The sequence below is a fragment of the Ammodytes marinus genome, assembly GCF_949987685.1.
Source record: "Ammodytes marinus genome assembly, chromosome: 20".
Taxonomy (NCBI): domain Eukaryota; kingdom Metazoa; phylum Chordata; class Actinopteri; order Uranoscopiformes; family Ammodytidae; genus Ammodytes; species Ammodytes marinus.
Genome location: NC_137224.1, coordinates 19109935 through 19126351, shown reverse-complemented (window position 1 = coordinate 19126351; position 16417 = coordinate 19109935). Strand labels below are relative to the sequence as shown.

The 16417-nt window shown below is 43.5% G+C and overlaps 1 protein-coding gene across 4 annotated transcripts; it reads right to left on the bottom strand.

The window, feature by feature from the left end:
• Window positions 1-926: 926 nt before the first annotated feature.
• kctd17 (potassium channel tetramerization domain containing 17) lies at window positions 927-15212 on the bottom strand. Of its 4 annotated transcripts, none has more exons than XM_080049184.1 (7): window positions 14807-15212; window positions 6506-6614; window positions 6031-6122; window positions 4879-5025; window positions 3694-3819; window positions 2587-2724; window positions 927-1176 (listed from the first exon to the last, which is right to left on the bottom strand). In XM_080049184.1, the coding sequence occupies exons 1-6, from the start codon at window positions 15149-15151 to the stop codon at window positions 2617-2619; spliced, it is 927 nt and encodes a 308-aa protein (XP_079905310.1). In that variant the 5' UTR covers window positions 15152-15212; the 3' UTR covers window positions 927-1176; window positions 2587-2616. The 4 variants fall into 4 exon arrangements, with proteins under 4 accessions (XP_079905310.1, XP_079905312.1, XP_079905311.1 ...); XM_080049186.1 differs by having other exon boundaries at window positions 4927-5025; XM_080049185.1 differs by having other exon boundaries at window positions 4879-5022.
• Window positions 15213-16417: the final 1205 nt, after the last annotated feature.

Below are 16417 nucleotides of genomic sequence, written 5' to 3'. Positions count from 1 at the left end.
TTACTAACTGCTTCCTTTGCAATAGTACACCTGCACTGCGGCAGACCTGTCCACTGGGAGAGTTGACAGTATGAAGTGCTGTTCCATATTCCAACAAACGAACACAATGAGAGAGGACATGGTGACTATCGTTATTCAAAAAGGGACATACAGTATGCATCACACTCTTATCTCAGCCTCTCCAGCTTATTTTGATCTCCCTCCCTCCCGCCCTCTGCCCTGCTCTGTCAGTCTCTGTAACAGCGTCTGCTAACTCCAGCCAATTTATCCGTCAATTTAAAGCAGGATTATTAAATGCAAAAGTTCATTTTAAAACATAGGATCAATCTAGCATCGACCCATGGCCACACTGATTTCAAATAACTACACCTACAATTAAGAAATCAGTAGTGAATGCTCATCGCTCAACCCAGTTCCCAAGACCTACTGACTAGCGTATGAGTTCATCTATAAATAAGGCTAAAGAGTATGGTAACAGTGGTCTAAAGTACCAAGTTTGGGGAACAACTGCAAAGTTCTGAAATATTAAGGTTTGTTTTGATTCAAATATTAATGCCACCATTTTGTTTTAACATTAAGAAGTGTGTATTCCAAAGCTGCACATCACAGACGTCATGTGATCCTCATGCAGCATTTATCAGATCATAGTGACACAGCAACAGCTCCTCACTGGGTGAAGTTTGGTTCAGCACCTTGGATCGGCCAGCTTTCATCTGGATCTTTGGTTTTTATTTACTAAGCTCTACTACTGCCCTTGGCAATATATCGTTTGCACGCACACACACACACACACGCACACACACACACACACACACACACACACACACGCACACACACACACACACACACACACACACACACACACACTACTTTTACTGACAAAGTCAGTTCGATGTTTTAAGATATTGCTGCACTCGACAGTAAGATTTAGTTTTGCTTTTTGCTGATTTAGTCATCTTTGTAACTGGCATTTTGTCAATGAACTGAGTGATGACAATGCTACACATCTGTTTTGATAACTGTCCATTGACACAACGTACGTGCACACACACACACACACACACACACACACACACACACACACACACACACACACAATGTAGAGAGGGTCATAATAGGGAGTAATAAGTTAATTTCTTGTGATTTCTACATCCGGGACCCATGGATCTGGAACAGCTGTGAAATATAAGAAAAATAGCTATTAGGACATTGCAGATCCGTAGCAATTTCATCTGTAAACAAGTCATTCAATCTAAGCTACGGTTTGACTGGGATGGTGGTGTGATGATGGCAATGTTGACAGAATGATTGAAAATGAGTGTACTGACATGTATAATGGCTGTGAAAAACAAACGCATACACAGCCATGTTTTTAACCACTGATTTCATGTCTTGAGATCTGTGCCCGTTTAATATTAACTTCATTTTATATGTCTGAGCGTCTCAATATGTGTGTGTGTGTGTGACTGCATTGAGACTGTATTTACAATATGTACACAGACTGAGAAGGACATCTAACACTACTGAAAAGGTCAGAGGCATTTCGTGTCACCGCATTGGTAATGAGAGCACACAGAGACACAGTGCTCGATCAATAAGTGGGCTGCGCTGTCGGAATAGGCCAGACTGAAAATGTCCATATTTACACCGTATTATCGGGGGGGGGGGGGGCAGGGGGGACTGGTCACCATGACAAACAGCCCGGGAAAGTGACCGTTCTTTAACAAAATCCACCGTGTCGGAAAAGGTTGAGAAATGTTTTACTCTTGGCTACATCAGAGAAGCTTTTTTATTTACTAGATGTGGGTCTTTGATTCCAGGTCAGCCTGGTTCATTAACAGTAGACAGCAGCACGACCAGAGGGGTTGTGACTGAAATGATGATGAGATTTTTTATTTCTTACTCAGCTGGCAATATCAAGATAAATCAATAAGTCTGTCAACACCCACCTACAGTCTTCAGCTCTGCTGCTAAGTGGCTCACTGGCAATGGGCCAACTTTGTGGTCGTCCCGTGGCCAAAAACAAGACAATGCCACCGCCTCTGCCAGAGTGAGCTTCTCAAAATAACTGGACCAGTGTGTTCTATGCCTCACTGTTCCCACTTGAGCTTGAATAGCGTGTTGTGTGTGATCGGGCCAGAAAGCGACTAGTTAAAGAGACAATGTCTAAACTATCATGTAGTTATGTATCAAGTTGGTGCTAATGTTAAAGATAAAGATGTTGGTTCTATTACATAATTAGTTTTTGTCATTAAAAGGTAGAGTCAGCAATTCTTGAGAACCGTTTTTGTCAAAATCAGCGAATATCACCTCACAATCCACTACTTGTCTGTACAGTGTGTCCTAAAAACATCCAGTGTTAATACAAACAGGCATTTTGCTTACTATGGTTGGCCCCTTTGTTTACATACTCTTTTATTTATTTTTTTAAATCATACTCAATGTAGTGCCATGAAACGCCCGGGATCTCTGCAGACATCATACACATGTAAACACACACACACACACACACACACACACACACACACACACACACAAGGAATCTACTAGGTCTACCCACTAGCACAATCTATGGCACATTCCCACCTCTCTTTGGAACACAGAAACATGACTCCCTCATTCTCTAAGCCACTCATTTGGTGCCGTATCTCTCCCTCCCTCCTCCTCCTCCTCCTCCTCCTCCTCCTCCTTCGCGGCCTCCTCCTCTTCCTGCATCTCCGCCGGCTTCATTCAGCAAGATGGACGGCAAAAAAAAAAAAAAAAAAAGACAGAAAACAACAACAAAAAAAAATGAACATGTTGATGAGTGTCAGTGAGTGGACGGTGTGGATTTGAAAGGTACATATAAAAACAGCCAGATATATGTTTATATATCCATAAGAAAGGAAAAGAAACCAGAGTGATAGAGAGAGAGAGAGAGAGAGAGAGAGAGAGAGAGAGAGAGAGAGATTGATAATATCAGGAAAGTGAAGAGTGTGAATAATGGAGCGAATGATTTTGTGAATGACATTTGGAAGGCGAGTGACATTTGCAGTTTTCAGTGGGGAGTGCAGAATCAAAACCCACTAGCTTCAATGGGAGGGGATAACCCCCCATGTGTTATACACACTTATAAACAAGACCACACATGAACACACAGCCTAGCAGCTAGATCCTACAGCGAGTCTTTAAAGCCCCTGTAGAACCAAATCCACAAAACCCTTCTAACTATGTCATTAGGGGAGCTGGGTACATGATAATAAGCATCTACAAAGAGTTAGGCATATTCATCAATCCAAATCAAAAGATTTTTTTCATTAAAGTTTGAAACTTTAATGAAATTTGGTTGAGATGAGGCGGGCTATGCACTGAATCTTATGACACAGTTAGTATTTTGAACCAATCACTGCAGTTCTCTGCCCGAACACTCTATCAAAACAATGATCATTGCCGTGGAGACTGTTTGATAGGGCCACGCCCAAACATTCCTGTCAAGCGGTCTAGACTCTAGACTCTAGACGGTAAAAAAAAGCAGTTTATTTTGACTAAGTTTTATAATATTTATGAGCATTTATTTTAAATCACATTCTCGTAAAATGCTTATTGAGACACTTAACTTTTGATATCATGTATGGATGTTTCATATTTTAGGCCAGCTTTCCAGAGGCTTTAAACTTCAAACATCTTGTGAGAAAACTAGACGAGAGGTTTGACCTTGGTTTTGTGGCTCTGCTCCGTGCCCAGGCCGGACCCTGGAGTGTGGAGCTCCTTGGACACCACACACAGGAACTCAGCCTGGTCCTCTGTACCGTAGCTGTACGACGAGCCGATGTTCACCATCTATCAGAGGACGGACATGGAGAGAGAAACAGGGGGGAGAGAGACAGAGTGGGGGTCAGGAAGGATTAAAGATGTCAGCAGAGACAACAAAAAGCAAAGAGAGAGAGAGAGAGAAAGCAACTGAGGAGATCCCATTCTACGAGCAGGGAAAGATTCTTATGCTCATGCATGGCGGTGGTAGTAGTGGGGGACCGCGGGGGGGACGGGGGGGGGGGCTGATGTTACACACTTGACGGTGGACTCAACTGGAAGCACCTTTAACTTGTGGCAAACAGCTGTAGGGGTCAGCTTCTGCGGAACACTGTGTGAAAATCATGGCGGAGCAGCATGCAGTGGAGGATGGTGGCAAAGCAGTGGGAAAGGTGGGGTGGCTTCTAGATTTGATTTCTACGCTGCAGCGTGGATCGGCTGACCAATTAAAAAGCTCCATGAGTGTTAAGTAAGGTGTCAGCATTAAAGAGGGCACCAATAAACTAAGACCTGGCCTTTACCAACAAGAGATAACGGCGACAGAGAAAAGAATAAATTAATACATACAGTATATTGGAGTTATGGTAAAGTCCCCTGTTGACTGTTAGCTCAGACATGCAAAATGATGTCCATGCATCTACAACATAAAACGCATTAAACCGACTTATCATTTTGGGATGTATTTGATTTTTGTTTGCTCACAATTAGAACATCTAATTCCTGTCATTTCTACAAGAGGTAACAAACACAACGTGGACATGTGATTGTCTAAAATCAGTTGGTCCTCCAACATTATTTATATAATAATCACAGGCTGCCCCCTTCTACCACTCTTAGTACCATGGCAGGATATGGGGAGGAAGGTATCTTTAAGGTTAGACTTGTTGGGCACTATCTGTTAATCAAAATGTCAGCATACATTGACCCACTTGATTAGTCCCACTTCTGATCAATACATCCAGATCTAGACGTGACAGACTAGTGCGACCTGTGCTTTCCTAAACATATCTGTGGGAGTGCAGAGGGCAGGGCGGGGGGCCAAAGGGGGTCAAGATTGTAAGGGTCAGCAGCAGCGTGAGTCCAACCCACAGTCCAGAGCAGTCCGGTGCGGGGCTTTCTGCAGGCGCGCACGCTGACCTGCTCAAACTTCCAGCCGTCCGACATGGTGGAGACCATCTGGGTCAGCTCCTCCTCCTGGCACTGCAACACCCGGTACACATGTTTGGGGGGCACCTGCTGGGGAGAGAGAGAGAGAGCAGAGGAGGGTTGAGGAGGGAGGCAGGCACTGCTGGAAGAGAAAAGGTACAAACATCTTTTAAGAGAGAAATGAACGAAGAGAAGAAGCGGAACTGCTTTTAGATTGATGTTGGTATTGAAGTTCATAAATGTTGTGTACTATGTCAGTGCTGTTAACTACAAAACAATGACATGAACATTTGAATGGTTTACTCACAGAACAAAACTAATTATGAAAATGTATTTAATTTAATTTTTATGTGAGCTATACTGTATCCCAACAGCAGGTCCACAAAATCTCATAGCATGACCAGATACCATTTGTTAAATGAACCTTAACAAGGCTGATCTTAGGTCACTTACAAACATATAAATAAGCCATGACCCAACCTCTGTGACACGACATGTAAAGGGGGGAAATGATGTAGTTGTGTGGGCTAGCTACAGAGCCAATGCTTCTGTTCTCATGTGTTTTAACCCCAGGCAGTAGCTGCAGCAGTACAGTAAAGAGCAGGGAGAGTGGGTGTATGTTTGGTATGGCAGAGGGATTATGTAAGAGTGCGTGCATCCATCCAGAGAAAAGAGAAGAATGAAAGAGAGAGTGGCCTGACGTACAGCACTGCTCTCTGAAGAGAAGCACACAGGGATGAAATCGCTGAAAAAGAGTCAAATGACTTAAAGGCCTTGTACTTACACCACCACCATCATGGCTGGATTATACCGTATGACTGTGCAAATTATGACTGCTATACAGTATATGCAATAAGGTGCATTTATTAATGTGTATTCATATTCACACTTAATAAATCAGAAACTGAAGTACTAGGAGTACCTCAAGGAGAACGATATCCCATGATGCATTGTGGAGGTAAATTACATTTCATTGTTACTTCCCAACACATAAATGAAAATCTTTAATGTAAGTGAAAGATGAAATGCTAGTAGTTTGATTGAAAAGACTTAGGAGATATGTGTTGTTAAGAGCAGAGTAAAGTGTGTGTTTACCTGTGTGGCTTTAGAGTCCCTCTCCACGATCCTCTCCTTGATCAGTTTGATCAGTGGTGTGATGTTGTAAAACTCCGCCTCCTCCAGGACACCTTGAAAACAAAACCAACACACAACTCAGCGCCTGTGTGCACATTGCAGCGATATAGGGCTGTCACTTAAATATTAATAATGATAACAAGTCAAGTCATTTTTACATACAAAGACAATTTCAACCATGTATCCCTTACTTTGAACTGACCAGTTAACCGTTTATCCAACAATGTATTATAATGGGATATATTCAATTATATGCATTTCTATTCGCATTTGCTAAACTGAAGAATTCTAGTGCTAATTGTAAATGACGTTCCATCACGCACTAGCTAGGCACATGGGTATTTTCTAGGCATTAACTCATTTCCACCAGCCCCAAAAAATGAAGCAAACTCATGACAGAGGACCTATTTGAGTAGACTCATAGAATATCACAAACCTTCTTCGGCCAGCTCCTTGTTGTAGACCAGTTTGCCGTGCCGCAAGTAGTTGAGGATGGGGCCGAAGTAGGTGGGGTCTCTGTCGATCACATAGGCCCCTGAATCATCCTGCTCCAGAGGATCAGAAAGAAAGAATAAAAAGCAGTCCATTATTCCATCATGACATCGTTACCTGTGTGTATTTACACGGCTGCAATAAAACTCATGAAGCATGGCGGGTTTCTGTTTACCTGAACCTGGGTGGTATTCGGTGCTATGTTATTGTATTACGAGCTGTGTATGTTGTACCTTGGCACTGATCACGTGTAGTTCAATGTGCTATTTTCAGTTTTCAAGTAATAATCAAGTATGTTTCAAATATGAATTTCACCACTTTTGTTGTCTTTCCCTGAGCAATGGTTATCTTCTGTGATATCTTGAGTATTTTTAGACCCACTCGCTCACTGGCTGGAGAACAACATCCTGGTATGCTATTTTTAACCCTTGTGTAGGCATTACTGGCAGTCCAGAGCGGATGTAGTATTCCAGTTGCATTGCAGTGGTCTCCAAAATAAAAGTCTTCCAGCAGCCTTTTTGCATTTTGGACACAGACATGACTGCTTGGTTGGTGAGTTTGTTATCTCATGTGTGTGGACAGCGTGCTTCTCTCCCACCTCCGGGCTACTTCAGCCATGACTGCTTGGATTTTTATTTCGTGACTACTGGCCCTCCAACATACACACGCATCCTCCCCCTGCTCCTACTGTACTCGTGATGAGCGCTGGTAGCAGAGTGCACATTAAGAGTTGAATTCACAGAAGACACGCTGCGGGAGAAGTCCATCCAGGCCTTTAGGAGACTCAAGCAGAGGGAAGGAAGTTGCTCTTCTGCTAAGAAACCCCCTCTAGACTCATTTAAGACTGCTACTGTAAGTCCGACAAATTCAAAAGTTCCCCTTTCACCAGTTGACGCCGACATGTCTAAAACCAAACTAAAATAGTCCTTTCAAATAAAGGTCAATGGAGGGTGGACAGTTTACACACTTAAAAAAACTGAAGGCCACTAAAATGTGTGTTGCTTTACCCAGCTAAAAACACATGACAGATTAGACATAGAGTCAAATCATGGCAGAAGAAGTGGTTGAGCTTGATAAAGAGAACCTGATCTATCCACATGACTGATTCTTTTCGTGGCTGTTTGCTGAGGCGTCAACTGACGACCTTAGCCTCCAGCAGCATCTTGTACAGTCCTTTATTATTACGCAGATTCTCAGATCCTCAAAAGATTCCAGTCCAAACATTTGCACTTTGTTAAAGATCTAAACTATACTGCCAATGAATCAGACATTCTAGGAGCAGTCTGGTGGTGTTTTTGACCCGATCAGAGTGAAGTGCTGCTTTAAATACTTGTTTGTTTACTACAATATTATCAGCTCCTTCCCTGGTTCGAGGGTAAAAGGACAACTTCAACTGACTGTACACAAACAAGCTGGTAAGCAGCCAGCAGCATACAGTTCAGTCATGAGAATATGAGGCCAGTTTTCTCTGTCGAACTGTAAGGGTAAAAGCAGAAGGGCAACTAGTACTTTGAACAGCCGGAGATTTTCCAGGTGGGATGGATCAAATATAATGGACTTACTTTTTCTTCTTTAGGGGAAATTCACAGGAAACTTCAGGATTACCAAATAGCTGGTGCAACTCATGCTGGAGGGGCTATGACCAGCCATCATATACAGTACATATTAGGGGTGTGCACGTGTACACGTGTACACGAGTAACCGTTTAGTAAACCATAACCGTTTAGGAAAAATCAATAAACGAAAACCGTTTAAAAAAAAAATCTTCAAATTTTAAATGTTCTTTTTTTCAAAGTTTTTAAATATGTTCTGGAGACACGCATTTATTGATTTTACATCACTAATGAACTACTTGGGGAGGATAAAAGCTAGTCTGCCCTATCTGTCTGTCCCTCGGCGTGTGTGTGTGTGTGAGTGTGTGTATAATCGCAAACACACGCACACACACACACGGGGAGGCGCCGTTCTCGGGCTCGACTCACAGCCACGGAAGAGTGATAAAAGATAACCTAAAGATTAAAGTTACCTGGTTGACGTGAACTACGCGCGTAAGTAGCCCGAACTTTATAACACCTGTTCAACCTGCATAAACGTGGACATGTAGAAAGCGATAGGCTATATTAATCAGGAAATTAATGAAGCGCGATAATGACGGCGCACATGAAGGCAAACGCGTATGTGTGTGTGTGCGCTCGCCTACAGGACGGCGGGCGCACGAGGACAATGACGTCACGGTTAACCGTGTACACGAAAAAAATTCCGTCGTGTACACGGTTAGACATTTTTGTAAACGTTCACACCCCTAGTACATATCTCATCATCATCTAATATGATAAGCTCATAGGCCACATGTTCTCCAGTGTGACAGACTAGAAAGAGAAGTATTCCCAAAACAGATGCGCAGTCAGACAGGCAGGAGTCAGGACAATGAGGACTTTCTGGTAGCAGAAACACTTGGAAATGCCAAATGGTTTGCTGCCAACCCAATTCATATGAGGAGTAGCACTCTGCACATCATTGCCGGTGTTGCGTGACAGGAGCATCTGATGAGCCGTTCCCAATGTGAGACATGAATAGAATACAGTGGAGGAGGACACCTAGTACAAACACACACACACACACACACACACACACACACACACACACACACACACACACACACACACACACACAAATAGACAGATTGTAAAGCAGGATGCTATTGCACCTAGATGAGGGACGGATAAGTGGCGAAAAAGACAAACCAAGAGACAGCCAGGTAAAGACAGCGGGGAGACAAATACCTTTGGAGAAGAGTGTGACAAATAAGCTTTCCATAGAAGTGAAGGTCATACAACACTTAGAGACATCAAGGAGAGGGACATTGAGGAAGAGATGGAGACGGATAGGATGGAGTATAGGGGACAGCTTGTAGACACAGCACTGAAAATCACAGTGATTAGAGTGTGGGTGGGTCTGTGACTGCAGCACAGCACAGTATAGACAGATGCACCCACGCGCGCGCGCGCGCACACACACACACACACACACACACACACAGTCCAAAACCAGCGGAGGAGCTGCAGCAGAGACCGACGCCTCATCTTGACTTGACTTGACAGTGTGGGCATGACAACACTGGCAGAAAGATTCCTCAATGTGTCAGAGCCCTGTTTACGCGCTCTCAAATCTGCACACACACACACACACACACGCACACACACACACACACACGCACACACACACACACCCCTCCCTGTTCATTTCTCAAAATACATGTACATACACTACACACACACACACACAAGGCCTACTGCTTGGCTTTAGTGAAAATGTGAAAAGCACACACAAACACATTTGAGGGCAAGTATATTGTTATAATATGAAATCACAGTGGGGTTTTCTAATTAGGGCCTAGTACAGATCACAGATGGTAATTGGCCGTACAGCCGCCTTCTCAGCGCTGGTGACATGTTTGATGTAGGAGGCATCGCAGCAGCTCCACGCTTATATATACATTGGGTTTCATGTGCTTCAGCTCTGCACTGGGAGAACGAAAACAGCTTTTCTGGGTTAAAGTTCACTCGGACATCCTCGCAACAGAAAAACAAACGCTCTATTTGGACATTGCCCTGGAAAAACTGTGAGGAAGGGCTTGTCAATGTATTTCTGTTTATCTAGATCTGCAATCTATGTGTAAAAAAGAATTCCCTGCAAACCTTTCCAAAATAGCAACCACATATTTAAAAGCATATAAAGTGGATTTTTCACCATAGTTGCAACCCTAGTTTTTTTCCAAATAAATGTTAGTGAATTTCAGCTGTGGCTTCTGACTTAATACCAAACAAGGTCTTATTTGCATAATGCTGATGGAAGAAAAGAGACAAGTTCAAACAACTCTGAACTGTTGATCCAAATGAAATTCTTGGCTCTAGTTTTGATTAGACATCTCGTGTTCATTTCACGGCGCGGATAAAATAATAAGGCGAGCCCAGGCATGTGGTGGAATCCAAAGTGAAATAAAACATCTGAGAACGCTCGACCCACGTTATGCCATCAGGCCACCAATCCCACCTGTGCCATCCCCAAGGTATTTTTCATTATGAATCAAAACACTGCTAATGAGATTACGTGGTTCAGGTTGTAGTCTGCAACTGACCGCCTTATAACACCTGTGAGCCAACATCATCTAGCATCATCAAAGCTGAGTCTTAGGTGCATAATGCAATTGGCTCAGACAGCTCAGCTTGGGATGTATTAATGATAGCACTGGGTTTGGCGAGGTGGGACGGGGGGGGGGGGCAGGGCAGATGAAGTGATGCTAAGCTCATTAAAAGAGTCACACACAGACAGACAGTCTGAGTGTTTGTGGGTTTAAAAGCAGTCAAGAAGCCCGGGGCAGAAACAACTTCAGTCCATTAGAGGGGGGGGGGGGGGAATACAGCCAGGATAAGAATCAGCCTCCCCTGAGGGAGACAACACAAGGACTGAACTTCTCCCCCTGAGGGATTCAACTCCAGATTACTGCTGTGTGTGTACCAAACAACGCAGGCAGAGTCTGCTTTGAGCCCGGTGTCTGCTGGGTAAGGCAGCTCTAATAAAGAGAGAGAGAGAGAGAGAGAGAGAGATTCCATATGCTCTTCATACTTCTCCAGACCTCGTTTTGGGACTGGATCTTTCAGTGTGTTAGATGTATTGCTTGATTGTAGATCACAGAGAACGTTGTGAAAAGTGATTGACAGCAGAGGTGGTAGGCCACACTGCATCTGCTCCATTGATCTATTTACTCCAAAGCAACAACAGCTCTTTTGTTGATCCTTTGTTTCTAATTGAATCAAGAACATTTTCCCTAGCTAACCAGATCTGCATTGTTAGTGATGCTTGTGTGCATTCACAGCTGGTAAATATACAGCGGGTGGTATGGATCTTAAGAAACATAGTTGGTATTCATCATGAGGCTAGAACCGCTGAATCTAAACACCTTTTCCTTGTGATTTCACATTTCCGACGCAATCATTCTTGTGCCTTACAGCAGAATTAATAACCACCATAGTGATTATCTAACCAAAGCACATGTTTCCTTTGGCTACTGGAGTGCAGCTCTGCATACATCATACATACAGTATTTTCCCCCATCGTCTTGAATTAATAACACAAAGGAACCTTTCCTTTTGTCCGTAACAATTTACATAATTGCAAAAGTATACATAGGAACAAATTAAAATGAAACAACAGCCGTTAAGAAAAAACAACAGACGATACATATCTAATGGATCGATAAGCGACCACTTTACAATAATCTGAAGCATGTCTCGCATCTATTAAAAAAGGTAAAATCACTTTCAGGTTAAAAATCGCTCCGTTTAAGAGCATGTCTCTTTAAGCCCCACTTATGACATCATGGGCCGGTTTCGCAGACATGGATTAAGCCTAGTTCTGGACTAAATTGTACTTTCAATGGACAAACTCCATTCAAAATTCCATTTTGTCCAGGACTAGGGCTTAATCCATGTCTGTGAAACTGGCCCCATAAGTGAGAAATCTGACTGGGGTTTTTGAACACAGATTTCCAAAAAGGCGGCAGTGGAGAGAAAGATGGAGGGTTGTTCTTTCTCATACTTTGGGAGTCTCTAGTCACATCGGGGGACTCTCATTAATGTTGAGAAACATGAAAAAGTGCATTTTGCTTAATAGGTGACCTTTAATGTATAATAATAACTAAATACTGGCTGCGTTAAGATGCATAACAAAAAGGTCCACCACCATTACATTCAAAGGTCACGGGGGGGGTTTCAGAGCCTACAGTCTACAGCTCCGGTCCTGTACTCTCAGACCACAGCATGTTGGATGGATCGATGGAAAACAACCTAAAATTAAAGTCTCAGCGTGTCTCTGGAGATTTAAGAGTTTGTGATAAAGAGCAGAAAAAGACGGGGAGGAAGGACTAACGGTACGATAAGCTTGTCACAGTGTGTCAGCCGCTCCGAGCTAGGCCGAGGGGAGGACAGTGTGACAGGGACAGAAAGAGAGGCGACGAGGGAAGGGATAGAAGGAAATTGGTGTAAGTGTGTGTTTTAGTGCATGCTACTGCGTGAGACAGAGAGAGAGAGAGAGTCTGTGTGTGGCTGTGTGTCGTGAGGCAGTGCAGAGGGAGCTCCTGTCAGGTCCCAGCTGAAGGTCACATGGGAATATTCTTTTCCACAGAGCCTGACGCTGCAGCAGAAGAACATTCATCGCTGCTGTCAGGGCAAAGAAAAAACTCCCAGCTCCAACTTTAGCTGGTTGTTCTCTCAGTCAAGTGGCTCTAGCTGAAGGAAGACTTGGTTCTGTTGTTGTTATTCTGCAAGCTGAAGCTACGAGACACTGCTTGAAACCCTCCACTGGATCAAATAGAAAGCTTGTGGTGAAGCCAATCATGAGACGATAAGGATTGGGCTGATTTTGCATTTTAATTTAGCATTAGCATCATTCTGTTTTTAATCCAGTCTTATTTATAGCCTATTGTGACTTTTAGTCAAAACCCCCCAAAAATATACAGTTTACCATTTAAGAAAGAAGAGTGAGAAAAACAGAAAGTATTCACATCTGAGAAGCTGAAACAAGTGAACTTTTTCCATTGTTGCATAAAAATAACTTATTTTCCTGCATGCTCCTACTGAGTCCTAAACGCTATGTTATAAAAGTGTACGTATACTGTATGGTCAAGACAACAAATATACTGATATCTCGTGGCATAAAATGACCTGGGATTGGACATTATCCATAGTATCTCCTTCTAATGCTAATGTTCTTACAGTTGCTAAATAAGAGCACAGAGCAGGCACTTTGAAAATAAGAGGTTTTTTTTCACAGCGACTGGGTTGACTTACAGCAGACTCTAGGCCCTGAAGAAGACCCTACCTAGTACCTACCTACCTGCTCCTCTATCCATCACACACGTGCATATCAAAGCCCCCAATATAACAGACATCTGCATCATTCATAAGTCTTTGCAGCCCCTTCAGTGCGTACAGTATACATGTGACTGAGAAACACACAATACGTTTCTCTATCTCTCCCCCTATAAGAAGCCAGCTGTACAGCTACCGACTGTGCGGCTCCCTGCAGAAGAGGAGGCACGTGTTCACCCATCTGACCCAGGCTACACTCACACCACAACATGATGCCGACACACACACACACACACACACACACACACACACACACACACACAGATAGATAGATAGATAGAGAGTGGGAGAGCTTCATACTGCACATATAAGACATCAGTTGGTCATTGGACAACTCTATAGTCTCTGGAGCATGTAGGCGTGCATTTCCGGAGAAGAACCAAGTTGTAGTTATAGGTTCTGGGAATGTCCCACAAATAACACATGTACTGTATATTATAAGACATTTGTTCCTTAATTATTATCTTAAAATTCAGTCTCTTTTGGATGTATTGGTGACTTTCACTCAACCAGGCCAAGACTTCATTCATGCCATGACCTGCTCCCATATCTAGCCAAACCCTTTTGTCAACATTTCATTTTTTTATACTCAAGAGATCAATTGAGGGAGGGGAGGGGGGGGGGGGGTGACCCTCATTTGCGATGATGTCGATACCAAAGCATTGCCTGTCAAGATAACTCACTGATGAAATGTTTTGCAGGGATACATGCTACAACATAACAAGTAGGCTGCACATCAAGCCAAACTCTAACCAGCTATGAGGGTTTAACAGTATTAGACCCTATCACAGGGTAACTAATGTAAACTCCCTACTGAGAGCATGAGTCACTGCAGGAATGTTATTAAACGTTAATGAGGTTTTTACCAGCTTTGCCACCACATAAAACCGCCAGTGGGTAATATTAGTGGCACATGCCCAATAACCAGTTAGGCCACTGCCAGCTTAATAGGCCAGTTGTAAGTAAATCTAAAAATAATTTGTTAAAAAGATGAATATTTCAAATAGTTTAAAAGATTGAAACATGTTGAAATGTGTTTAAAAGTGTGCTGAAAGAGCTGAACATTGTGATTATTGAATGGTTTAAATAGCCTAATTAAATGTTTGCTATCAAAATAACTAAGGAAATGTTAATGCCTATAGAAATATTAATAGAAGTCGTTAATGGAGAAGGTCAATGTTTAGGCCAACTCATTTAGGCCTAAGTGTAGTGTGACACTTTAACCCCGGTTATAACAAAGTAATAATTAGGCTTGTTTTCGCCTGTTGTGAAGTCACGTTCATCGTGAATGATTGCGGTGCCCTGGCCGGACTCACCGTGTCAGAGTGCAGGTCCTGCTGTTGGCACAGCCGGTAAAGGAACGAAGTTTGCTCTTTGAGGAGGGTCTGCCGCGTCGTGAGGAACACCGTGCCGCCGACGTTCAGGCGGACCCACTTGCCGTTGTTCCCTCCAGAGGGGTTAATGACTGAGCCGTTACCGAGGCTGTGGGACGCCGTCCCGCTGGGCTCGGTCGCGGTGGTCGCGCTCTCTCCCGCCTCGCTGTCTTTGTTGTTGTTATTGTTGTTGTTGCTGTTACTGTTGTTGTGGTGGGGGCAGCCGTGGTGCGGCGACAGGGCAGAGACGTCCGCCGGTTCCCGCTGGTCGTCCGCTATCGTTGCCATTTGGAAAGAACCGAAGAGAAGACGAACGAGGGGGTCCGTCCGTGTACGCTGTTACCTCGGCTTCTTCTTGTCTCCTCCTCTACCAACCGAGCACGCTCCGCCCCCAAACCCCGCACAAACCCAAAGAGCCCCTGCAGTAAGTTACAGAAAATTAGATAAAGCACGTCCGGGAATTACTGTCAAATAAAAGCTATATCCGCTCTATAGCTGACAACCCCAACCAGATAAAGACTAATTATGAGATATTTAAGCAGACCGTGCATTTTTATAGCATTAGTGCAGCAAAACTGACCTTGAAAAAAGTATTAGGCCTATAGCTTATTCTTAGAAAATTATTTAATTCTGATTCTTGTTCGACACAGGATAGGCCTATTCTTTTTTTTTTTTTTTACAAATTCTGTCACAAATAATTTATTTTTGTTTCACAATATTTATAGTGATTTAAGATAGCCTAATTACTGTTCTAAATGTAGGCCTTTACTTAGTTGCCACACAGACGTTTTGGGCCAGACACAGTGTAATGGCAATGCATCACAAACTGAGGAAAGGCATCTGGCCCAAATCGTCTATGTGGCAACTAAATAAAGTAGCCTAGTAAACTTGGAGTGCTGTCCTCCCCTTCAGTTCAACATTTGTGCTTGTGTAGGATTCAGCACCCTTTTTTTTCACAGTGAGTTTTTTTTCATTGTAAGTTGCACACCTTATTTCCTATTTTTAAAGTAGATCTACCATTCCGAATGACAAACCTTATTGGGGGAAAACTATCCTGCAAATCTAAAAAGTAACCTGCAGTTCCACTTCCCACCCTCAACTATTGTCATGAAGGCTGGATAATGACCGAAAGAACAAGATCGCTGGTACAAGCCGCCAAAATGGGTTTTCTTAGTAGGGTGGCTGGCGTCTCCCTTGGTGATAGGGTGAGAAGTTCAGTCATTGGTGAGGAACTCGGAGCAGAGCCGCTGCTCCTCTTCGTCGAAAGGAGCCAGTCTGGGCGTCTCCCTGGGGAGGTGTTTCAGGAGCGTCCAGCTGGTAGGAGGCCTCGGGGAAGACCCAGGACAAGATGGAGAGATTATACCTCCAGATTCTCCACACTGGCCTGGGAACGCCTCGGGATCCCCCAGTCAGAGCTGGTTGATGTTGCCCGGTAAAGAGAAGTTTGGGGTTTCCTGCTCGAGCTTTTGCCCCCGCGATCCGACTCTGGATAAGCAGTTGAAGAAGATGATGATGATGATGATGATGATGATGATGATGATGATGATGATGATG

Coding starts and splice junctions, on each gene's coding strand:
- kctd17 (XM_080049184.1), bottom strand. CDS start 15,151: ATGGCAACGATAGCGGACGACCAGCGGGAACCGGCGGACGTCTCTGCC. Junction 5,026..6,030: donor GGGACTCTAAAGCCACACAG/GTAAACACACAC, acceptor CTCTCTCCCCAG/CAGGTGCCCCCCAAACATGT. Junction 3,820..4,878: donor GCACCGGACTGCTCTGGACT/GTGGGTTGGACT, acceptor GTCCTCTGATAG/ATGGTGAACATCGGCTCGTC.